Source organism: Saccostrea cucullata, unplaced genomic scaffold (assembly GCF_032062105.1).
Source record: "Saccostrea cucullata isolate Sc308-1 unplaced genomic scaffold, CSIRO_AGI_Scuc_v1 ctg434, whole genome shotgun sequence".
NCBI lineage: Eukaryota > Metazoa > Mollusca > Bivalvia > Ostreida > Ostreidae > Saccostrea > Saccostrea cuccullata.
Window position 1 is genome coordinate 20,192 of NW_026924500.1, and position 26,888 is coordinate 47,079.

At 32.5% G+C, this 26,888-nt stretch overlaps 2 protein-coding genes and 1 long non-coding RNA gene across 5 annotated transcripts in view; 1 reads left to right on the forward strand and 2 right to left on the reverse strand.

The window, feature by feature from the left end:
* The window catches only part of LOC134266554 (uncharacterized), a 38,012-nt gene that overhangs the window by 3,222 nt on the left and 7,902 nt on the right, over positions 1–26,888 (reverse strand). The gene's annotated exons all lie outside the window — the stretch shown is intronic.
* On the reverse strand, positions 3,772–7,919 carry LOC134266545 (uncharacterized). Its single transcript, XR_009991992.1, has 3 exons — positions 7,570–7,919; positions 4,818–4,945; positions 3,772–4,243 (listed from the first exon to the last, which is right to left on the reverse strand). It is a non-coding gene; the product is annotated as an uncharacterized LOC134266545 (long non-coding RNA).
* On the forward strand, positions 9,638–26,886 carry LOC134266555 (interferon-induced protein 44-like). Its single transcript, XM_062748777.1, has 6 exons — positions 9,638–9,857; positions 12,433–12,514; positions 23,199–23,408; positions 25,896–26,042; positions 26,231–26,408; positions 26,553–26,886. Exons 1-6 carry the CDS (start codon positions 9,772–9,774, stop codon positions 26,861–26,863), a joined length of 1,014 nt encoding a protein of 337 aa, XP_062604761.1. The 5' UTR covers positions 9,638–9,771; the 3' UTR covers positions 26,864–26,886.

Genomic DNA, 26,888 nt, shown 5'->3' on the forward strand with positions numbered 1-26,888 from the left:
TGTAATTTTGTCGTTTTGTCATCCATATCCTTTCTTGTTTCATTTAAGGTTTTGATTTTATCATCCTTTTCTGCAATAACGTCTTTAAGTTTTCCTATATTCTCACTGTATTCTAACTTTTCACTGAAAATTGCAATTTCACCATCCTTTTCTGAAATAGCCAGATTAGCTATTTTGGCAACGTTCTTTTTCATCCTCCTTTTTAAGAAGTTTACAATGGTTGTTTAATGAAGCTCTCTCGTCTTCAAGTTGTGCTATATATTCTTTTGATCTATTTCACAAGAAACATTTCTTAACAGTCCGTAACATTTTTTTCTGTTAAGTTTTTGTCCGTTTCTTTCAAATATGGAGGTGGGTTATAAACATCACCAGATCCCTTTTCCTCAGCGGAACCGACTCCACACTTGGGGCATTCGTTCTAGCTGACCTCAGTTTTCAGTTCTTTCAAAATATCCTTTCAATTTAAATCATATATCCTTTCCTTTGTAACAATTTCTTTCAAAATACCTTTACATGTGTATCGATACATTTTCAAAGTTTTAAAAATTCAATACAATGAAATGAAATTAAAAATAACTTCCATTTCCGACAGACGTTTAAGGTTTTAAATAAGAGAACATGACCGACAGAGAAAATGAATATTTAATTCGGATACCGACACAGAATTTTACCTGTATTTTCTCTATCATCAAGAATGATGCCTTTTCGCCAGTGAACAGTGGCACATGTTTATGAGATATTCCTACAAAAAATCCAAGTGTAGTACAATGCCATCTTCTAGCGATATATAAACATATTTAATTCAAATCCGATGTACAAAGCTATCTATGGTTCCTGAAGATTAAAAAATTAACAAAATTCAAACAATGAATCAAAAGCATAATACATACCCGTACCTACCTTTTTTAAACAAATTACTAAACATTGTATCATGTAAACATTTTTTTTTACAACGTTTTATCCAAAAGAGGACTATGATTGCACTGTATTAATCATAAAGTGTAAATGATACATATTTCGCTCACGAAATTCCAACGAAATCTGTAATTTCGTTCAGTGATTTATGACCATTTTTCCATCTAGTCCTGCGGTTGTTTGAGCGAGTGTCTGTCGTTGTTTTCAGGATTGGCTTGAGTAAAATCCTTCCGAGTTCGAAACCTGCGCACAAAAGAGAAACTTTTGCATTTGAAAAAAATACATCAGAAATAATTTCCCAATTTCATAGAAAATGCTAAAAGAGTGGTTGGAGTAAAATCTTTCAAATCCTATTGCTTTACAAAAATTACCTGTGAACGAGAAACTGTTTTTTGCTAATTCCAAAACATAAGAATATATATCCGGATCATGTTTCACAATACAAAACTTGAAGCATCTTGGTGTAATCGATAAATGGCATCGTCAAATCCCCCGATTCTGAAGGTCTTTTTTTTCAAAATTAATATCAATTCTCTGTAATTATCAAACAATGTCAATAATGCTTGGCCACGCTACATTTTCAATTTCTATGAAACTTTTTGTGTGTACTCACATTGTCACATCATTAATGGTTTTATATTTTTTTATTTCAAAAAATGTCTCGTTGCCATGGTAACGGCACCTATTGTTTCCCCTGTAAATTCTTCCTAAAATTTGACCAAAAAACGTGATTTTGTAGGTTTTACTGAATAAAAATGAGCTTAAATGAAACAAGAGAATGGGAAAATCTACTTTTGTTTCAAAACTACCATTATTCCTCTCTAGTATAACAGCATAATTTTTTTTAAAATGTAATTCTACATAATGGCTTAACAACGCTTAGCTTTGGGGATTTTGGCATTTTGCCAAATTGAGAAAATTACCATTTTAGACCCTTTTTCAAAGCGATTTTTTAATACTTTGCACACTGATTTGAAATTCAGGAAACAGTGCATTGTATAGATGGTACATAAGTTAGTTTAAACACATTAAAATATTTATGGGACACTTAAACATTTTTTTTAAAAAAGCTGATGAAAAATTACCCAAAATCTGCAAAATTTCCGTATTTCAAGGAACATATGCACATTTCATCAAGTTCATATAGAAAAGAAATGTTCCTTTCTACCTGTTTTGATGTCATTTACAGTAAAATTAGTCCATATCCAGGAGAAGTGTCATGTAAAAATATTCACAATCCATTTCCAAGAGCATTAATACATGTAAATATGTTCTTAGAGAGGAGAACTGTGAACACCTGCACAAAATGCCCCCCCCCTTTCCGTAAAATTGACAATTTTGAAGTACATGTAGACTAACCAGGCCATATTTCAAGTTTCATGAAACTATCCCCTTAGATTGAAACTAATATGAAATAAAATTTTCCCTATCCATTCTCTATTACTATGGAAACAGGAATGCAAGATTTGTTACCATGGTGACAGGAATACCAGATTTTTAACCAAAATGGCTGCGTTTAACGTAACAATATTCCCAAAACTACACTTATTTACTCTTTTATAAAACCTGTGTAATGAGTTAAATGTGAATGTGAACTAAATTTTTTGGCATCTTAAATTTTTATGATGTTGCTAAAATATAATGCATTTTGTAATGCTATGTCAAATAATTGCAAAACCTTGTGGCTTTTACTTTTTCAAGATTTGGTCAAACTTGAAAAATTCTGAAATGAAACTAAAACAAGCAGGACATTCATAATATTTTACTCATTTCAACTTGTTACTTTGTATAATTTTTATATTTAATTCATGGGCAACTGCAAACCACAGATACTTTGAATGAAGTCAAAAATTTAACCCCCCCCTTCTGATTTTTTCTTTTAAAACTTATGAAACACGACTTTAAACTTGAGAAAAATTACATTGGTTTAAAAAAGATTCACATCCTCTTTGGTAAGTTATCTTGGATTTAAAAATAACTAGAACTGTCCAAACAGGACAAAATACACCCCGCTGGGTTTTTCAGAAGTAAGTTTTTCCATAATAAAGATATGTATCACACATGAATTATGAAATTTTTCTTCTCGTGATCTTAAACTTCCCCAAATGACCTTGGGTCAAGGTCATGACACACCATAACGTCATAGGCAATCTCTGTGTGAAATGAGAACCTACCAAGTTTATCCATAAGAAAGATAAGAACCGGACACGAATTATAAAATTTTTCTTCCAGTGACCTTGAAGTTCCCCAAATGACCTTGGGTCAAGGTCTTGACACACCCTTGGGTCATGGGCAATCTCTGTGTGAAATGAGAACCTACCAAGTTAATCCATAAAAAAGATATGGACCGGACACGAATTATGAAATTTTTCTTCCAGTGACCTTGAAGTTCCCCAAATGACCTTGGGTCAAGGTCATGACACACCCTTAGGTCATGGGCAATCTTTGTGTGGAGTAGTAGATTCTAATGTCCCTCAGTAAGAAAGATATGGACCAGACATATTTGCACAGACAGACAGACGGACGGACAGTTAGACAGACAGACAAGGTGATTCCTATATACCCCCCCCCAAACTTTGTTTGCAGGGGGTATAAATATCCAACAATGGAAAACTTTAAACATAGTGTTTGGCATATAATTAACAATTTGGTTTGCAATTGATCTTTTGTATTCTGTAAAGTCAGTTGAAACAATGCCCCCCCCCCCCCCCCCCAAGAGACACTGTCCCCCACAAGTATCATTTTAAGGAAGTTCTTCCTTTCATTTTACTAGGTTCCTGCCAACATCTCATCACACCAACTATATCAATCTCCTTTTCTTTTTTTCACATGTAAATATAAATTCTGAAAACAAGAGAACTTTTCGCTTTTTTTATTTTTTATATATGCAACATTTAGAGTACATGTATTCTCAACTACGGTACATATCATTAGATTTACGTGACAAATTCTACTGTTTCTGCTGCTCTGAAAATCTTGTCTCTGATTTTTCAATTTTAGAGTTTTTGTTGGTCAGGCATGTACCAGTAATGATCTACATTGACATACGCAAGTAACACTGATAATTAGTTAATGAGAATTATGCTGAGTTGAGTTTTTTTGGCAAGGTACAGGATAAAGCTTGATAAGTTCTAAAACATATTGTTATACAGCATAAGATTTGAGGATGCCATCACAAAATATGATAAACATGTTCCTATTATATTTGAACTTTGACACCTCAAACACTGATATCTTGAAGACAGTGGGTACAATTATGTTGGAATAGGTTGGAATTCAGCTTTCACTTGCCTGGTTTCAAACCTAAAATATGGCATCCCTTCTCAACCTGCAATGGTAAATAATTCCTGAACTTTCCAATATACACTGATTTCAAGCTAATTAAATGTGTATGTAATCCTTTAGAAAGTTGTATTCTTTATTCTAGTATAATAATTCTTCTGTTACTGGACAGGTATTAAATTTTGTTTAAAAAAAAAAAAGAAATAAGCAAGATTTAAATTAAGATATAAAACTGAAATATTTTTTAACAATTTAAGGACAGATGATACAAACAAACTTTTGTCAAAGAATTTGAAAATAACAACTGGGGTCATGTTTAAATCAGTAAAACTAATAACTTTCTTCAAGTACTTTTTAATTTTTAATTCATATTTGCATAAAAATGGAATTTGAAGTGAAAAATATTTGTATAGATTAATAAGGATAGTTTCAAGAGGGAAGACTTTTGAACATCATACAGAAGGTTTACAATTTCTTAATATTCTAGAAATTTATTAATAGCATCATTAATTTGCAATTAAATTATGCCAAAAAATATATACGGTAATACCAATCCAGGCATCCATTTTTTGTTTGTATCATCTGTCCTTAATTTACTTTCATATTTTAAGAATGGTTACCTTGAAAAGAACAAAATCTAGGCTGTCCACTTTCTTGCAGAATGCACTTGAACTTCAGTCATGGCCTATTTGGTCCTGTTTTGGTTTACTGGTCTTACTTTTTCTTTATTCATCTTATATGGTAAATCCTTTGATGAAAAAATGATGAAAATAATTATTTTCTTAGGAACATGATCAAAAGGAAAATTCATTTCATTTATAAACAGACATGTTCATGTGTGTGATCATCTTACCAGTAGTGAATATTTGCCTGAGTATCAAATAATTTGTTTAGAATAATTATTATAAAACATGGTCAGTGTGTATAAAACAAATAGGGGTGGGACGATACACACATCTTGCGATACGATACGTATCTCGATATATTGGCACGATACGATACGTATCTCGATATTATGATAAATTATAAAACTATTCCAAATAATAAGTATTTTACTTTTTTTTGTCTAGACATTAAATCAACAAATTATTCTACATCAAATCATGTTAACTTTGCTTTGAAATTAATACTTGAAGTTCATCAATTTCATTGACTAAAACTGTACAAAACAATGATACATGTACATACTATTATTACAGCCATATATGGCGTAACTGATAAAAAAATATATTTTTGAAAAATACAAAATTAAGTAAAGAAATATAGTTAATACATTTAAATTCAAACTTTTCATACAATTCTGAACACGGAGAACACCTCGTTTCATCTAATAATACAATTTTATCTTATCTGTATTGTGTTATTTAAATCTTTTGTATTTTCTTCAGTCGGAGAAAATTCCGAGAATCCAAATTAAATTGTGATATCTTTATAACGCAATTGACTTAGATTTTGTAATTTACGGAAAAGCTCTATCTTTATATAAAGTAATGAGACAATTAATAAGTTCTTATAATTTTAGTCTAATAATTTTCATTGTACATACGCCATATATGGCTTTACTATTCAGAATTTGTTTACAAATAGTTGTGTATTTCATCAGAGAACACGGACTAAAAATTCATTTAAAAACATCGATCATATTTACATTATTATTAAATCATTGCTGAAAGTGTGTCGCCAAGTTGAGATTACAAAAAAAGTACGAGATAGATTAACAATTTATAATATCAAATGTTCTGGAAACGATATTTTCTGTGTATAGAACGCATTTCATACTGAACTTTTCTTGTCCAATCTCCCGAGCCTGCTTAAAAGTGAAAACGTTTTACCCCTAATCAACGACTTATTAGTTCTAAAGTGTGTCTTCAATATCAAAATAATCTCTTCACTTCGTACAAGCCGCCATTTTCAAAGGACAGGTACTTTCATTTTCAATTTTTGGATGGGTCGTTCGTGTATCGTTTCGTATCGATATTTGAATGCTTGTATCGTAAACCGTATCTTGGAGGAAAATATCGGTATGTATCGGTATATCGACCCACCCCTAAAAACAAATATCATTATAAATCAGAGGTGAACATTCTACATGTACATGTATATACTAGTAGTTTTATTATACCCTCCGCTTGAAAAGTGGTAGGGTATACTGTAATCGGTATGTCCGTCTAGCTGTACGTCCATCTGTCTGTCTGTTACGCTTTAGGGTACCCATCTCTTAATAATCCGCAACTCCTCTTATACCACTGCAGTGAGTGAAATTTAATGAACCTTTCACGGAATCTTTATTACATATTGTCATTGTGCACCTCCTATTTTACTTTTTGATTTGAAACATATTTTGGGTTTCCCGGCCACAGTAAAACATGGATTTGTCATCAGTTATAACCATATGGGAGGCAGGGGGTATCATTTAGTGAGCAATGAGCTCATTGCTCACAGTACTTCTAGTTAAATTTTGTTTTAATACTAATACATATGTACAAGTGTACATATATATTTTTTAATGTTTGCTATTTGAAAAGATTATTATTATTCACACAAAATTGAACTATAGATCAGCTGTAGATTATACAGTACTGGTACTTCACAGGCGAATAAGAGTCTATATAAACAAAAATACATGTAACTCAATATTTCCAGTGCATTCTTAACCTAGATCTATTTTGTCAATACATATAGTACAGTTTTGGATATATATAATAAATTTAAAGTTTAAAAGATAGAAGCTATTAAATAAAACAATTAATGACATTAAAACAAACATGCTGTTTTCCTATTTTCTGCTTATGAACATCACATGACCATATTTTGCTGATATATAGAATACTATTTTAAAAAACTTAGCTACTTTATGCTTGTGCTCACACATTATAAACGTTTGATGCATTCTTTTTAGAGGAACAAACTTGCTCTGGTTAAATATTTTAACAACACAATTCTGTAAATTATGTGTCTAATGCAAATAAAGAATTGAAATAATAGGATAAACAATGAATGAAAACTGACAGAAGTGGAAATTTATATTATAAAGATAAATAACGTTCACTTAAAAGTCTCTCTCAGCACATCATAAAAAGTAAACCTACTGAATGGCACAGATTTTATACAATCTCTATATAGAGATTTATATTTCGGGGAAGGGGGGGGGTTCAGCTGTATCAGCAAGTGATGTTTATATGCTTCAAATTCATTTTTATTAATAAAAATAATTAATTCATTGGTCAGAAAGTCAAACTGTCAAAAGGTATAGTTCGCTTGATTTGATAAGGACCACTGACCACTACCGGTAAAACAACTGTGTATTGTAAGGCAAATATGCATTTGTTAATCTTGATATTTTTGTAATGCTCAGTATATACATGAATTTACCTTCTGTCTTCATTGTATAAGATGTTTAGCCTTCTTTTCTTCTTCCATACTGTAAAACTTTGATGAGATCTTTCGCCAGAAATGTTCATTGCTGTTTACTAAATACACATTGTACCTCCAAACGTTAGAGAGTAGTTCAAGGGAAGTAATTAGGAAGCAAAAAATGCTTCAAAATGTAGAAAAAAGTAATCTTTACCTTTGAATTCCTTTTACATCTTTGAGTGTCCCACCAATATTTTACATATTTTGATATAATCAAATATCAGCCTTTCATAATTAATTATTACTAAATTTGTAATCAGTGTGCCTTTTTTGTTTTAAGCCTCCAAAAACTCCACTAAACCAATCACATATCTGATATGTTATAATATGTAAATTGGCCATTTACTATTGAGAGATTAAATTAAAACTACAGATATAAAAATACTTTAATTTGTAGTATTAAATTTAAATAATGAAAACATATTAAGTTATCCCTTTTCATTTCTGGACACAGTTTTTCTTGATAAGTTCACGTTTTTCAAAATTAACGAAATTGAGAATTTTGCACCCCGTTTCTATGGTAACCAAGGGTCTATTTCATAAACCCACTTTAGATTTTACAATTAATGACATAGCTGTTTAAAATTATTATAAAAAAATCAAAATGTTTTTCTATGCGTGGCCAACCAATTTTGATAATTACAGAGAATTGATATTAAAATGTACGTCGTCATCCGTGGTCGTTGCGTTGTAAAATGAATAATTGTAATTGTAATAGAACTGACTTTTATGCATGCGTAGTATATATAAAAAATGTCGCAATGCAGATAAATAAGACTAAACAAAGATAATGTTCATATTCATCGATATAAAACACCTCTCGATGATTCCTACTATATATAAAGAAAGAATTAAGAAAACCAAAAACTGGTCAGGTAGTCATCCAAGCAGAACGAGACCTTAACTATGGGTGTACAATAAGTTAACAATGGAAGTGTTCGACAGTGGTGAAATGTTTTAAGTAAGTTATAAGCCGAATGTGTCATATATTAGACTCTCCTCGGCGCTAACGCGCATCAGGTCGTCTAATACATCTGACACAATGGACAGTTTTCGGCTTATAACCATAACATATCTGATAACATTCCAAACACATTAACTGACCGTAGGTGATCAAGCCCATTAAAATCGAGAAAATAGTGGTGGAATCGAGGGTTTATGTCATAATAACACTATATTAATTTTAAAAATATTTTATACCAAAAAGTGCAGTACACTTCACTTTCCGCTAGGGTATGTACAGACTAAAGGATGAGTACTGTAGATTCCTAAATATACGCGTGAAATTAATTATCGCGTAATTTCGTGAGAAGCACGAAACGCGAAATTAAATTACTCGCCTTTATTTTTATGGTGCTGAAATGTATGTTGAAACTCTTGATCAACCGTCCATTTGCGAATTATTATTCTCGCGATTTGCTGTTGAAGAGCTCATTCGCGATAAAAAGTACTCGCGAAAAATAAGGAATCTACAGTATGCTTCGCTGTATTTTGCATTTGCAACAAGATCAATGCAAAATATAGCAACACAGAACTAAAACAATATATTTTCGGTTCTTATTTTGTACTCTTCTAGTAGCTAAATTACAGTATGATACATCTTGTTGCAAATATTATTTTTTCAGATTATGATTGATGCGAAAAAAATTCAAAGGAGAAAATGAAACCATTTTGCAATTCACTTGTGGATTCCGAACATAAGTTCTAGATTTTCATATTGACATCTCTATAAATGTGTATTTTTGAAAAAAAATTGTTTTAATACAAATATGATTTTCAAAAAAGATTTATCTATTTAAAGTCGAATATTTATAGACAGTCATAAGTTTCAATGAAAATAAGTTTCGCTTTCGATCTTGTTTTAATACAAATATGATTTTCAAAAAAGATATATCTATCTAAAGTCGAATATTTATAGACAGTCATAAGTTTCAATGAAAATAAGTTTCGCTTTCGATCTGTTTTTTTTTTTTTTAAATCACATTTTATCTCTTCTAACCTTCGACCAGCGGCGCCGTCTTTATATATTACTTTTAAATTCAATAACCACATAAAAAACAACTAACATCGAAGGATCAAATCTCTTACAAGCCACAGAACGAAACGTTTTTCCACCTCTCGTAAGGAGTACGCAAACTTATTATTTACAAAACGACAGGTATGTTGGAATCAGACGAAGTGTACGATCCTGATGAAGATCTAGACCTAGAGCTACTTGGTCGTCAAAGGCTGTGTCATCCAATCATGTAAGCTGATAAAAATTATTTGAATTTATGCAAATTCTTACCAGATTAAAAGGTCAGACAAAATGTTCCTCAAAAATATATCTTAATTTTTCCTAAGAATTTGTCTTTGAAGATATGTGTCCTCACAAAAAACGAATCGCCATCTAAAGCGTCCACTTTCTTTTTATTTACTGACACCGGTATATTCAGAATTTACATGAGACTAGGATTAAAAGTAAAAAATTATAGGAAGTCCACAGGAACTTGGGGAATGGACACCCCCTTTCTTCTCTTTCTTTTAAATCAGGGCCCTTTCTTTTCTTTCTTTTAAATCAGGGATTGATATGCTTTTCCCTTCCTTTTCGTATATTTTCAAATTCTTTACATGTTATCAATTAATATAAAAATATAATCCCTTTGCGTCTATGAGCTCTTTTCAGATATCTCGTTTTCGGCTAATACATAATTTAATCTTAATTAAGAACCCTGACTTTGTCCAAAAGTAACAGTCAAGACCTTGGAATAACCATGGGTGAATCTAAAATTTCAGTCCTATTAAAATTACACAGACGAGATAGTTCTTTTTACAGATAAGAAGGAAAACTTACAAGAGATGTATGATACTCTACAGTGACCAATCTAGGAATCTTAGGGGTAATTTAGAGTTAGGTAAGGGGTCCACAGTCACACAAGAAAATAATTACTAGTAACTAAATCTTATATACATTTTGGTCAGAACACAAAGGGGACCGTCTGACCCACCCCACCCCCTCTACATCAACCGTTGCTCCATAGGTGATGAAGGAGAGTCATTATTAAAACAGCATACAAAATAAAATAAACATTCGCCATAGTGGCACACAGCAGAAAGACTATAGACTAGGAGATTACCAACTAGGAACAGTCAGCACCTATTGTTACCGTTAAGTTCTTTTCCATGAAAAGGGCGCTTTTGGTCCAAACACAGCGAAGCATTGTCTACAGGAGGAGGAAGAGCATTAGGAAACATTATCAACAAGATCAATTACCGTATCTAAAGGACTATGCCCTGCATTACATCCTTGGAGTGTATATAGGTATACCATTTTGCCAATGTCTTTGCCCTATAATATCATATTGAAACCGGATGGATTCCATGCAGATACAGACATTAGAGCTGCATCCTTCGTCCATGGAACCGAATTCTCCTTAAGGATATTGACCGAATAACCAGTAATTGAAACAACTGGTCAACAGAATTTATAAAATTATTGGATCGACTGCTCCTTGGTTACCATTTTACAAAGATGATTGTTGTTGCTATTCAAGATGCTAAAATCAAAGTACAAAAACTCTATATAACAAGATGGAGGCGTGACGTTAATGTTATGCATAATAATAAACTTTATATAAAACAAATTAAATATATTTTTTTTATAAATTTATATACAATAAAAATAAAAATAATAAATGAAACAAATGGAGCATTATTAATTAACTATTATATAGCCCAAATACTTACTGTTCAAAAGTCATGACGAAGGTTAAAGTGTTTTGAAAGTGGGTTAACCTTTAGGGTCTAGGATAAAAGGTCAAATTTTGTGGTACCCAAAGAAAGTTCTTGTCACAAGGAATTTTGAATTTTCTTAATTTAATTGTGAAATCACTAACTATTCAAAAGTAATGGCTAAAGTTAAAGTATGGTAATGTTTTGTAAAAGTGGAGCAAACTCTAAAGCCAAGAGGTCAAATTTGGTGGTACCAAAAGAAAGGTCTTGTCACAAGAAATAAACCTGTAAAATATGAAAGCCATAGCCCCAGCCAGTCAAAAGATATGGACAGGGTTAAAGTTTTTTCTTCAAACGGTCGAACCGACAGGACAAGAACTACTGTGAAATCACAAATTTTCGTGGGGGTTTAATTTTCGTTGTTTTCGGGGTATGAAGAGATCCACGAGTTCATGTTTACCACAAAATGTTAAATGTTATGTACATAACAACTCAATCATTCCTCATCCTCGAATTGAAATCACCACAAACCAAGAGTTTTTACTCAAACAACGAAAATATGACCTTACGAAAATATGTGATTTTAAATTACAGAATGCATGTATACCCATACCCCCGAATCTTCGATTTCGGGGCATAAAAAGAAAGGGTTGTATTACAAGTGCGCTCTTTTTTATGTATAAGGTGAAACGAAATACTTCATAAAACAGCTTAAGGCAAAGGTGTTACATCACCGATAACATGTAATAATAAATATTAAAATACATGAAGAGGAAAAAGGTTTCGATTCCTGATTTAATAAAATAAAATATGGGAGAAGTGGAATCCATACTCCAAGTCCCTGTGGTTAAAATTATACATGTAGAAGGTTTATTCATGAAAATTTGTATTGTTTGCAACCTAATAAAAACTTTCCAAACGGTCATTTCAAACTTGAAAATATAAAATGAAACCACGGAGCATTCCTGGGTTATTCGTTAAAGAAATTTGAATAATTAAATTTTTGTTTGATCTACATTTATGTTTCAAAGAGGAAACTTTTTTTATTTTACGAATCATTTTGATTTGTAATTCTCTTCACTTAAGAAATGTGTTTTGATTTTGTTATAGACAAAATGAACCAGTGCCCGAGACTTCTGGTGATTTACTTCAGAAACCATGGCAAGAAATGGATTTAGATTGGAGTGAAAAGGTGAAATAATTAGGTCTTTCCACCTTTCCGTGGAAAGACCTATTGAAATTGTTCTGTTTATTATTATTAGGTCTTTCCACCTTTCCGTGGAAAGACCTATTGGTATTGTTCTGTTTCTTATTATTCTTCTTATTTTTCCGCCGTGTGATTTTGAGTTTCAAGATATATCGAAGAAATTTATAGTCCATAAGAATGTACTCCAAAAAAGATTATTGCAGTTGACCCTGCGTAAATGAACCTTGACCGCTTTCGAAGTTATTGCCCCTTTCACAAGAAATGCTTGTTATCGCTACTTCTCCGAAACCATAAGCCGTAGAGATCTGAAACCTTCACTAAAGTCTTTGACTAACTGAGAGGACTCTTCATCTATTCAGTGCGAAAGTATTCGGTGACCCCTTCAATGAGTTATTGCCCCTGAAACTTTTTGAATTTTACAAATAATTAAAAAATTTTAAAACGACAAGTCGTAGAGACATGGGACTAACTGCATAAGATTCATTGACCTTTGACCTTAAAATTTATGTAAAGGTCAAAGGTCAAGGTCATTCCAAAAATGAGAAATTTAGCTCTTTTTATATCTCTTTTGTCTTTCAACATATGCATAATGTCTATGCATCATTTATATGTACTCTTAAAACTGTTTCAAAGATTTCATTCTTGTCCCTTGACATTATCCCCTTGAAAAGTTATTGCCCCTTATGCTAAAAACCTTGTTATCGCTACTCCTCCGAAACCGTACACCGTAGAGACACCAAACCTTCACTAATGTCTTAAGGGTCTTTAGGCCTAACTTCACTGTATGAGTGCAAAAGGATCTGATGACCCCTTATATAAGTTATTTCCCTTTAACTTCTTTGTACTTACTATTAAACCTTATTACTTTAAAACTATAAGACGTAGAAGCATGGGGTCAATTGCATTTTGACTCTTGACCTTTGACCTTGATCAATTTTTCAAGGTCAAAGGTCAAGGTCATTTTTTTTAAATTTCCATTTTTCTATGCTTTCAGAGAGTTTGGTTTCTTTTTAATGGAATTCAATTTTTAGGAATCAGACATAAAACAAATTTGAAAGTCAAAGAAGGTGGAAAGACCTCTTATTGTTCTGTGAACAATAAGTCTCCTAGTTATTTTTATTATTTTTCCGCCGAATGGTTTTTTGTTTCACAAGTTATTGAAGAGATTTATAGTTCATATGAATGTACTCCTTAAATGATTTTTTCGTTTGACCCTGCGTATATGAAATTAAACCCCTTTTGGAGTTACCGCCCCTTTCGCAAAAATATTTGTTATTGCTACTCCTCCGAAACTGTAAATCGTAGAGTAATGAAACCTTCACCAATGTCTTAGACTAATTAAGAAAACCTTAAATCCTTCATTGCAAAAGTATTCATGACCCCTTCAATGAGTTATTGCCCCTGAAACTTTTTGAATTTTACAAATAATTAAACATTTTCAAAACGAGAAGTCGTAGAGACATGGGACCAACTGCATAAGATTCATTGACCTGTGACCTTAAAATTCATGTAAAGGTCAAAGGTCAAGGTCATTCCAAAACTGAGAAATTTAGCTCTTTTTGTTTCTCTTTTGTCTTTCAACATATACTTAATGTCTATGCATCATTACTATGTACTTTTAAAACTATTTCAAAGATTTCATTCTTGTCCCCTAACATTAACCCTTTTTAAAGTTATTGCCCCTTGTGTGAAAAACCTATTTTTTACTACTCCTCCGAAACTATAGACCGTAGAGTCACCAAATCTTCACAAATGTCTTAAGAGTCTTTACGCCTAACTTCACTGTATAAGTGCGAAAGGATCTCATGACCCTTATATGAGTTATTGTCCTTTAACTTCTTTGTACTTACTATTAAACCTTATAACTTGAAAACTATAAGTCATAGAAGCATGGGGTCAATTGCATTATGACCCTTGACATATGACCTTGAATATTTTTTCAAGGTCAAAGGTCAAGGTCATTCCAATTTTTTCTTTAATTTATTTTTTCTGTGCTTTAAGACAATTCTGGTTTCTTTTTCATGGAATATAATTTTAAGGAGTCAGATATAAAACAAATTTGAAATTCAAAGAAGGTGGAAAGACCTCTTATTGTTCTGTGAACAATAAGTCTCCTAGTTTAATGTTTGGTTTTTTTTCCTTAAATTTTCATATTCAAAAGTACAGTTAAAACCTTGTAAGCAGGTAATTGTAAGTTTAAAGGGTTGCCTTTTTTTTTTTTGGTTTGTACATGCAAGTTTACTCTAAAGTTGATATTAAAAAGATCTTGAGTTTCTCCTTGACAATATTCAAGTAGTTTTAACGATTACGCCAACTTTACGCTACCAACATCTATTATGACGTCACAATGAACTTTATGCTTTTGACGTTACCAGGTAACCTACCTGACATTTGTATAACTGCCTGAAGAGCCGAACATGGCGAAAGCGCTTGCAGTAAATGTTTTGTGATATTTTTGGATTTTTACTTTTAAATATACCAAAATCTGTACCGATTCTTCATTTTGTTTTGAATACTATATATATATATATATATATATATATATATATATATATATATATATATATTAGGGATGTCAACGAGTACCCGGTTAACCGGGGACTCCATCGAACGTCCGAGAATCAAATACCAAAATAGGTACTCGGTTACTCGGATGTATATTTTTAAATATTTCTAAGCTTATCTATTAATGGATTAAAACATCGGTTTTAAAACGTAAAATGTTCATTACACTTGTACATACAGTAATTAGGGTTTCCTATGCCTCTAAATGACCGTTATCGCCTGTGGCAGTGTTTATACTGTAATTATCGTGACCAAACACCTGATGTACCTACCCGGGCTTTTCTCACCTTCGACTGTCGTCTTCCCTTATATTTAGTTTGCTTTAATTATTTGTTTTCATTGAACATCGTTTAAGGTCCATTATATTTAAACAAATTAAATAATTTTGTCAATTCTCCAAGAAGCCGTAAATTCTCGGGAAAGACGTTATTGCACGTGCGATTGTTGATTTGGATGCATTTGATTACATGCCAAATAATGCAAATGGTTGAAGGCAAATGCTTTAAAAATCTTATGTCCATCATTGCTCCAAACTACAACATACCGTATCGTAATTCTATGAAATCTAGGATCAAAAAGTGTACGAAGATCGTATAAATCCGCTCTGTTATAGGATAACTTATCAAGTTTATACCGTACATATAGCTCAGACACTTATCACTTGGACATCAAACGCACCTAAGAGTTACATTACAATTACGGAACAGAATTCATTTTTTAAACAAAAACACTGTGAACCATTTCTGATTTTATTTCTCGTATTTATCTGATAAATAAATTGAACTTAAAAAAATGTTCGATTAAATATCGTCGGTTACAAAGTGGTCATAATTGTTACAACGCATTTGCAGGTAACCTCCCATCGGTTTTATTTCTACAAGAGTTTACAATGTTTTACAGTTATCAATTAACTTGTTCATATTTATTTACACTTTTATCGAGTACCCGGGTACTCGATCGGAAAACGTCCGAGTAACCGAGTATCAAAAATTGACCGATTTGACATCCCTAATATATATATATATATATATATATATATATATATATATATATATATATATATATATATATATATATATATATATATATATATATATATATATATATATATATAATTTCATTACAACATGTATTGATAACAATCCTCTGTTAAAACTAATGTCCAAATAACTGTATCTCACTTCTATTCTCAATGACCGTGTAGTGTAGGGCAGCGCCGCGAGAATTCCATCGGCATCGAAAGCAAGTTTTTGAACTTGCCTAGATAGCCGAGCGGTCTAGCGCGCTGTTCCTGCACTGCTAGGAGACAGATTCCGAAGGTCGAGAGTTCAATCCCGGGCTGGGGCGGAAGTGGGTATCCATGTAAAAGTGAATTACTTTGTGCTTTCTATATTAATATTTCTTCACTTAGGGCAGTTATGTTAGTTTAAGAGTTGTTGTAAAATGTGCTTTATAAATAATAATTAATTTCATTACAACATGTATTGGTAACAATCCTCTGTTAAAACTAATGTCCAAATAACTGTATCTCACTTCTATTCTCAATGACCGTGTAGTGTAGGGCAGCGCCGCGAGAATTCCATCGGCATCGAAAGCAAGTTTTTGAACTTGCCTAGATAGCCGAGCGGTCTAGCGCGCTGTTCCTGCACTGCTAGGAGACAGATTCCGAAGGTTGAGAGTTCAACCCCGGGCTGGGGCGGAAGTGGGTATCCATGTAAAAGTGAATTTCTTTGTGCTTTCTATATTAATATTTCTTCACTTAGGGCAGTTATGTTAGTTTAAGAGTTGTTGTAAAATGTGCTTTATAAATAATAATTAATTTCATTACAACATGTATTGGTAACAATCCTCTGTTAAAACTAATGTCCAAATAACTGTATCTCACTTCTATTCTCAATGACCGTGTAGTGTAGGGCAGCGCCGCGAGAATTCCATCGGCATCGAAAGCAAGTTTTTGAACTTGCCTAGATAGCCGAGCGGTCTAGCGCGCTGTTCCTGCACTGCTAGGAGACAGATTCCGAAGGTCGAGAGTTCAATCCCGGGCTGGGGCGGAAGTGGGTATCCATGTAAAAGTGAATTTCTTTGTGCTTTCTATATTAATATTTCTTCACTTAGGGCAGTTATGTTAGTTTAAGAGTTGTTGTAAAATGTGCTTTATAAATAATAATTAATTTCATTACAACATGTATTGGTAACAATCCTCTGTTAAAACTAATGTCCAAATAACTGTATCTCACTTCTATTCTCAATGACCGTGTAGTGTAGGGCAGCGCCGCGAGAATTCCATCGGCATCGAAAGCAAGTTTTTGAACTTGCCTAGATAGCCGAGCGGTCTAGCGCGCTGTTCCTGCACTGCTAGGAGACAGATTCCGAAGGTCAAGAGTTCAATCCCGGGCTGGGGCGGAAGTGGGTATCCATGTAAAAGTGAATTTCTTTGTGCTTTCTATATTAATATTTCTTCACTTAGGGCAGTTATGTTAGTTTAAGAGTTGTTGTAAAATGTGCTTTATAAATAATAATTAATTTCATTACAACATGTATTGGTAACAATCCTCTGTTAAAACTAATGTCCAAATAACTGTATCTCACTTCTATTCTCAATGACCGTGTAGTGTAGGGCAGCGCCGCGAGAATTCCATCGGCATCGAAAGCAAGTTTTTGAACTTGCCTAGATAGCCGAGCGGTCTAGCGCGCTGTTCCTGCACTGCTAGGAGACAGATTCCGAAGGTCGAGAGTTCAATCCCGGGCTGGAGCGGAAGTGGGTATCCATGTAAAAGTGAATTTCTTTGTGCTTTCTGTATTAATATTTCTTCACTTAGGGCAGTTATGTTAGTTTAAGAGTTGTTGTAAAATGTGCTTTATAAATAATAATTAATTTCATTACAACATGTATTGGTAACAATCCTCTGTTAAAACTAATGTCCAAATAACTGTATCTCACTTCTATTCTCAATGACCGTGTAGTGTAGGGCAGCGCCGCGAGAATTCCATCGGCATCGAAAGCAAGTTTTTGAACTTGCCTAGATAGCCGAGCGGTCTAGCGCGCTGTTCCTGCACTGCTAGGAGACAGATTCCGAAGGTCGAGAGTTCAATCCCGGGCTGGGGCGGAAATGGGTATCCATGTAAAAGTGAATTTCTTTGTGCTTTATATATATATATATATATATATATATATATATATATATATATACATAAATAAATAAAAACAGAATGCTGCAGTCCAGATTAAATAAAATCTTTACTGTTAGCGCTTTCAGCCATGTTGGCTCTTCAGACAGTTACAAAAAATTCAAAACGTTGTCAATAACGTTGCTAATGACGTCGTGATAACTTTTAATTAGGCATTATGAGGTCACAATGTAGTTTGTGGTAGCGGCTGCATGACCTTTTTCAACGCAGTCAAAGAATGTATAATTAAAGCATAGAAATAAAATAAGTTTTGTGAATTATACATAATCTCATTTGCAATTCAGTTTTGGTTTAAAAAGTCTTATAAAGTAGTCCTCTTTGGTAACACGGGCGATTTCATCCGATGTCCACATTTTATAGAACGGGAAAATCTTAAATTTCCCTTTACCACACTCGGCGAAATGTTCTGAACAAGGGGTGCATCTGACAGTTTCATCCCGTATATGTTGCTTGTGTACCCTCACTCGTGCGTTAAGTTGATTTGTCTGCCCTATATAATACTCGCCACAGGTTGGGCATGTTGCACAGTAAATCAAATTTGAAGATTCACAATTCATACTGGTATTAGGTTTTAAAACTTTCCCGTTTTTAAGTGTAATTTGTTCGCCCTCCTGAATGAAATCACACGTTCCACATCGGGGGTCACTACACTTTTTGACGACACTCTGGTTGTTAGAGGAAAATTTTGCTTTGGTTAATATCCTCTTCAGGTTTGGTGCTTGTCTTCTGCTGTTAATAATTGACGATTTATCCAGAAGATTTTTCATGTTTTCAGATTGTTCTAATATTGGATAAAATCGCTTTGCTGAATTGAGAATATTGTGGTTACGGGGGTTGTGAGTTATCACAAATGGAATATTCTCTTCGTCGTTTTCCTCGGGATGGCGAATATTTCGTAATTGGGTTATAGGTATGTCTTTTACCCGGTTGATTCCGTCCTCAATAAGGTTCACTGGGTAATTTTGTCACGTCAGGTGTTGTTTTAGTTCTTGGAGTCTTTTCAATCGTAGAGAAGAATCGGTCACGATTGTACAAATACGTCTCGCCATATTGTATGGAATGTTCCTTTTCGTATGTGACGGATGGCAGGAGCGAAAGTCCAAGTATTGATGGGTATCTGTTTCTTTACAGAATAGGCCTGTAGAAATATCCTCTCTGTTTTTTATTATAAGTATATCAAGGAAAGAAAGTGAGTCCCGATTCATGTCACTTGTGAAATTAATTGAATCGTGTAACTCATTTATGACCGAATGGAATTTTGTAAGATCCTCTTCACTCTTTGTCCAAAAGATGAAGCAATCATCCAAGTACCTTTTCCAGTTCTCTTTAACGTACTGCGTAAAGTCTAGATCAAATGTTTCCGGCAAAACGTTGTAAAGTTTTTCTTCTAAAAATCCCATTACTAAACAGGCATATGTAGGGGCGACTTTGGTGCCCATGGCAGTACCTTTGATTTGTATATATATATATATATATATATATATATATATATATATATATATATATATATATATATATATATATATATATATATATATATATATATATATATATATATATATATATATATATATATATATATATATTAGAAAAATAAGTCAAGTAACAACTTGACTTATGAAAAAAAGATAACTCTCCTTAATTATGTAATGTTGCATATAGGGTTTCTGTCTCTCAGTTCATTCGATACACAAGAGCATGCATAACCAATTTCTAAAGCGAAGAAATAATTGTGAAACAAGTTGATGAAATAAAGATATCAACAGTCTGAATCATTTCGCAATGAGCTTGACAGTAAACACATTTATCTCTAGGTAGAATGCTGACTGACGTTTTTCAGACCATTATTTATAAATTGAATTGTCTACGGATTATTTAGATTTGCCGGTAGTTGTGACCGGTCGTTTTGACAGTAGGTGTGACCGGTCGACAGGGAATTTCCTCCTTTATGCCAACTGTTTCTGTCTTTGGTGTTTAAGAGGCTCGTGTTTGCTCTTCTTTTGTATTGTTTGAATTCACAAAATTCCACATTTTTTCATATTTTGTATCTTAAAAAATATTTATGCTAACATAATTATAAAGAACTGGTGGTTTAATAAAACAGTGTAGCTGTAATAATGTAGCCCCCCCCCCCCCAAATAACAGATAAAATAATCGGAGAGGGCTACATTATTGCAGCTAAAATAAAACATGAACAGTTATTCAATAAATTGAGATTAAACATCCCCCTGAATTAAAGAAAAATACACCCCCCCAAAAAAAAATCACTTTATGCTATACTAATTTAACTGAGGAAACCAACACTTGAGAATTACTAAAAAAAAAAGTCAATCATAAGTTTAAAACATTATAATAATGTATTCAAAACAATTCAAAATTAATCGCATGTTTTAGTAACTGTGCGTTTATTCTCTCTCTCTCTCTCTCTGAAATTGTATTTGTCTATATAATGTTTTCAAAGGTACAACTACACACATGTACATATTCCATGATGTAAATGGAACTCACAGGAGTAGGTACATGTATAAGGAAAAGGTCGATATTTTAAAAAAAATTGCATACGTACGTGTACTCTAACGGATGGGGGTTTGGGTGGGGATGGATCGATTTTCACCCATTTTTTTTTAAAAAAAGAGATAGTACTTTGCTATAATATAATACATGTATTTAGTTTATTTTTTTTTTAAATCAAAGACGGCTTTCCCCTTGCCGTTTTTTTTTTTTTTTTTTTGTTCTTTCTTCGTGAAGCCGAAAACAATAGTGAGAATTATCAAAACAATCACTTTTAATACATTGTTTTTGCTTCTTGTTTTTCATTTCTCTCGCTCCCCCCCCCTACCCCATTTTGCGCTTTAGGCAAATTTCTACTGCAGTTTTAAATAAATTTTCAATAATTGTTTTATATTTACCTAGTCCCCAAGATTTTATTTACCCGATGCATGATTAGCATTAATTTAAAGGGAATCAGAAAATCAGAAAAATATATGACAACACTTTGTTGTTTTTTTTGTACACGTAAACTTGATTCTGTGTAGTCATCATCAGAAAAGGGTGCAATTTTTACTTCCCTAGCAAAAATCTAAATAATCTGTACTCCTATTCAAATTAACTTACTATAGTGTAAGATATATATTAAGGATATATCCTACACGATGAAAATAGAAAGATCAATAGCCTTTTATCAAAATAAAATTTTTAAAAAAAAATCTTTTTCGAAAAAAGATTGTCACACAAAGAATTTCTTTCATTTGCCGTTCATGTATATTTTCTCATTAGAGATTTCGATAAGATTGCGTCATTATTTTCCATTAAAATTCTGGAAGAAAAATGGTCATATCAAACTGATCATGATTACCCCTTTCACTGTAATACATTGAATTCATGCCTCTTGTTAAAAAAAATCTATGAAATAGTAAACTTTATACCGGTATGTAATAAATAAAGTCAATACGGAACAAAAAAAAAGAAATATTGATCAAAATTAAAATATCAGAATACAATTAAAGCAAAAACAAACATTTGATGCTATTAGCTTTGGTTATCTTTTCAATATCTATTCAATGTGTTTAATTATTAGATGCTTTTAGCTGAGTAGCAGCATCTAAAATCTGCATTTAGGAAACTTACGAAAAATACATCGAACACAGGAAACAAAACGAAACAGGAAATAAATTTTAATTTGTTCATACGCAACAAAATACTAAGTAAAATAAACAAACTTGACAATATTAAATCAGGGAATTAAACAATCAGTCAATCAATCTAAATGCCTCAAGAGTTACTGGTAATCTATAAACTCGGAAGGTTTTCTCAAGTTTTGGCTTGCATGTACTTGTTATTATGACGTCATTTACGTAAAATGACGTTGATTCTATTGCTGCTAAATGGACGAGTAGTACCTCAATATAGTGAATTTATAATGGTATGAAAATAAACCTTTGAAATGAAATCGTGTTCATTTAGCATATTCAATAGTAATAATACCGGTATTATAAGTAACAACTCATTTATTTCAAAATTCATGGCGTCATCGCTGGTATGAAATTCACTTTGTTTTTCCATATATTTGCCCAAAATTTTCATGATATTTTACAAATAAGCCATAAAACCTTTAATGTTATGCAATAAAAAGATGCTAAAGTTCAATAATTATTTAAGTTGAATAGAAGTGAAAGAAATACAAAGTCACAATTCATTTTAATAAAATCGGCCCAAAATCGGCCCCGTGGCACTCTACGCAACTGTGTGATCGGCCCAAAATCGGCCCTGTGGCACAGAAGTGGTTAAGAGGTTCGTCTTTGCTATTCTTTTGTATTGTTTGAATCGACTTTTGAGCTTGATTATTGTTCGTTATCTTCATTTGCCATTTGCGTGGAGACGTTTCCTTCAGATGAGACCGTATAAACCGATCGAGGTCCCATGTTGCAGTAGGTTTTGGCACGAAAAAGACCCCTCCTTGCTCAATGGCCCTGAGTGCCGAGTATAGGACAAAATTTGCAGCTATCCACCGGCAAGTGGTGGCGTCTCCATATGAGTGAAAAATTCTCGAGAGGGACGTTTAACAATACTAGTTTACAATCAATCAATCAATGCCATCTGCTATATAAATGGCGACTAAATCACGGCATACCGTTGTGTACGTCAATTACATTGATATAACGGTAATTTTACCTCTTTCTTTCCTGGTTAATGGAAACAATTACTAGTAATATCAACCAGATCCTATTGTATTTTTATGCATTGTTTAAAGCATTGTAAAGTTTAATTCAACTTTATTTATTCGTCTACTGAACTAGAAAAAGGGACACAATTTAAACAAGGAACACAGACTGCAAATCGTTGCACTTGCAAAAAATTAATCTTTAAATATTTTTTTTTCTGAATTAGTTTAATAAATGGATTTTCTTTTTTTCAGTCTTTCGATGGCCTTCTGAAGGAAATAGAAGAATATACACCTCTGGCTGAGTTTGAAGATAACTCAGAGATTCCACACGTCAACATTTTATTATTAGGACGAATTTCGTCAGGAAAATCCAGCTTCTTCAACACCATAGATTCTGTAATCAAAGGGAGGCTATCTCTAAGGTCACGTGCCGGATGTGCTAGTTCTAGTTTGACAAAATCAGTTAAGTACCATCATTACAAAAATCTTCAAATTCCTTTCAAGCTACATATGGCGTATCTGAGCTAAAAAATTAAAAATAAAAATACGAGATTAAGTGTAGATTTACATGATATTTGTTATTTTCGTTCAATTTAAAATTTTCACCGATTTGAACTTATATATCTTCACGTTTCTATAGTATAGCTGACTTTAAACGATATCTGATATTTAATGCCGAGTCGGAAATAAATCGGTTATTGTTTTAAATCGCTAATATCTACGAAAGGCGATTGATTTAGATTGTGTAATTATCAGGAAAGTCCTATCTTTATATTAAGTTACAAAACAAAAAGAAAGATCTTTCATTTAGTTTTAGGTAGTCTGAACTTATCAAAAATATTCCACATATCACTTTCAATATTGCTGAAGTATGGCAAACTTTAGCATATACACATGTACTACTTTTAATATTTAATGAAATGTTCACAGAATAAAAAAGAAACAATATTTCTAAGTGTTGACATCAGTTAGATTTAATTTGACTGTTTTATATTAGAGGTAAGAATAGGTCAAGGCCATTACCTTTTCCCTATACATTAAGACTGTTGCCAATCATGCGATGCCTACTTATATTTCAAACGATTAAATGTTTCCTTTTCTTGGCATAAAAAGATAGAACCAGAAAGAGGATGACATTACCAAATTGACATAAATAATATTATTTGCTAATCCGAATTTTCTCTATATTTTTTTTTTAAATCTAAGCTGTATATTAGTTATTTATATATTCTTCCTATATTATGGAATGCCATATACGACAGCCAACTGCTTACTGCCAACTGCCACACATATTTGAATAAATTTTATATTTATATTGATATTTATATAAATTTTCAAAAAAAAAAAAAAAAAAACAGGTGCGGATCCAGGACTTCGTTTTCCAAGAGGTCACCCTGGTAAAATTAAATTGACTAAATGACCATTATGTTTTAATTCATGAAATATTCAATATACAGTGTATGCCATTGATAAAGTACATTGTTTATTTTTATTTTCTTATTTGAAATAGGTAAAAAAAAAAAAAACTATTTTCTGCTTTTAATCTTAAAAGAAGTAACACCCCCACCCCACCCCCACCCCCATCCCCCACCCCCGAAGACAACAAAACCTTTGAAGAGAGAAAATTTAAAAAACAAAAAAGATTTGTCGTTTCGCAGATAAAGATGTTTTGAAAATAAATTTATATTTTCCATTATATTCTATAGTTAAGAATTTCCTCAAATTAAAGATGTATTTCTCTGTGTGTTATAATGTTTTACATGCAAATATCTTGGGGTGGGATGGGGGGCATTTGAAATTTGTACAGTCATGGGTTAATGTATAAACTAAACGAACTGCGTAAAACTGATCTTGGACCCTCTACGTAGAAAACGCCGATCAAACATTTATATCTCTTTGTTTTTACAAATAAGATATGTTTGACATGCATAGATCTAGAGAGAGAGGTCCGGACCACCCCTCTGAAATTTGTAAAGTTATTTAATGCACAAACTAAACCAACTAAAAGTTATCCAATGTATAAAACGAATCAACTAAAAGGGACCTTAGAACTCCCCCCCTCCCCCCGAAAACGCGGTTTTGTGTTAAGTTGGTATAAAAAAAAATGTCATAGATATGAAGGTATGACGCATGAGAACCCCCTCTCTTCGGCCAAAATAAATTTTCACATTAAGGAAAGGACTTTACGTTTTTTTTTTCTTGTCAAGAAATTTCTGGGTTGGATTTTTTTAAACATGAGCGACCCTCTTGGAAAAAATGTTCTAGATCCGCGCTTTAAGCAGCTGACAGCTGGCAGTAAGCAGTCAGCAGTTGGCAGTAAGCAGTTGGCTGTCGTATATGGCATTCCATACTATATTTAATCTTTTCTTTCTTTCTTTTTTTTTTTTTTTTTTGGTCACATAAAAATACAAAATAATACAAAACCAAAAAAAAAATGATCGTTTACCAAGTAAGAAAAACACTTTTTAAAGGATTTTTGGCTCAAATCTGTACTAAGATTGGAAGCTTCGAAAAGCTAACATAATTGAGGTTTTTGTGGAAATCATATTTATTTGATATATTTTTAAACTTAAGTCTTCCTATTAATTTAATTCACATTTTAAGTCAGTTAGTAGTAGCCAATTGCTAGTGGCTGACTTAGGTAAATACATGTATATGGGGATCGGAGTTAACCGATAACTCTTGTTTAGTAAAACTTTGTAACTATCGACTGGAAAAGCGAAAATATTAGGATAAAACATAACTTACATTATGGAAGATGACAAAAATATTATAGAAATATGTTAGAATAACAGAATTATACGTTGGCATTTGCATAATGATATTTTGCAAGATTTGCTATTTATTGTTTTTTTGATTGTTTGTTTGTTTTTTGTTTGTTTTTGTTTTTTTTTGTTTGTTTGTTTTTTGTTTTTTTGTTTTTTTTGTTTAATTTGTGGCAAATTTTAGCTTGATGTTTACAAAGTAAAAAGAAAAGGAACCTCAAAGTCTTTCAACTTTAGAATTTTTGATTGTCGTGGTTTAGAGGAGGACCAAAGTCTTAACTCACGTGATGTCGAGGCAATTCTGGATGGTCACGTGATGGATGGATATGTGGTATACAAACCATTAATTTTATGTTTATTTACAGACTAAATGGTCGGGTTAAGATACATTTGTTTCATACCAGTTGTATGCATTTAATGCTTTCAAACACATGTATATTTATACAGAAGAGCATTATATATGTATAAAATAATAAGTATAAAACACACATTTGATGTATAATTCTTGTTTTTATTTAGTTTAATCAAAGTACGCCTATTACTAAAGACAATGCTAAGTTTAGGAAAGATCCTACCTTAGCTGACCGTGTACACTGTGTCATCTTTGTGGTTGATGGTTCAAATCCACCCGAAATAACAATGTCCCAAAATGTTGAAAAACAAGTGAAAGAACTCCAAGAACTGATGAATGCACGAAGTAGGTTATAATTATGTTTTGCATATAGTTTTTAAGCAACAGTGGGGCTTGACTGTACTTAAATTTTTTTCTCATTTTATTGTGTTTGAACAACATGTCATACATTACTGCATTTTTTGAAAGAAAAGTTTTTATTTCGTTCAGAAATTCCACAGTTGATCCTCCTAACCAAAGTTGATACGATGGCAACGGTCAAGGAAGACTTATCTAAAGTATTTCACAGCAAAAGCGTCTTGGAGATGAGAGACAAAGTCGCCATGTCGTTTGGGTTGCCTGCCTACACCGTTCTACCGATGCAAAATCTCGCAAACTTTCGAACTGTCTCGAAAGAGGTTAAGATACTGACATTGTACAATCTGCGTCAGATACTTCAGGCTGCAGACGATTTTCTGGAAAATCACGTAGAAGAGATATCGGGAGATAAATATAAAGGAGCACAGACAAATTCTTATTAGATTAGAAAAGACAAAAATATTCCTC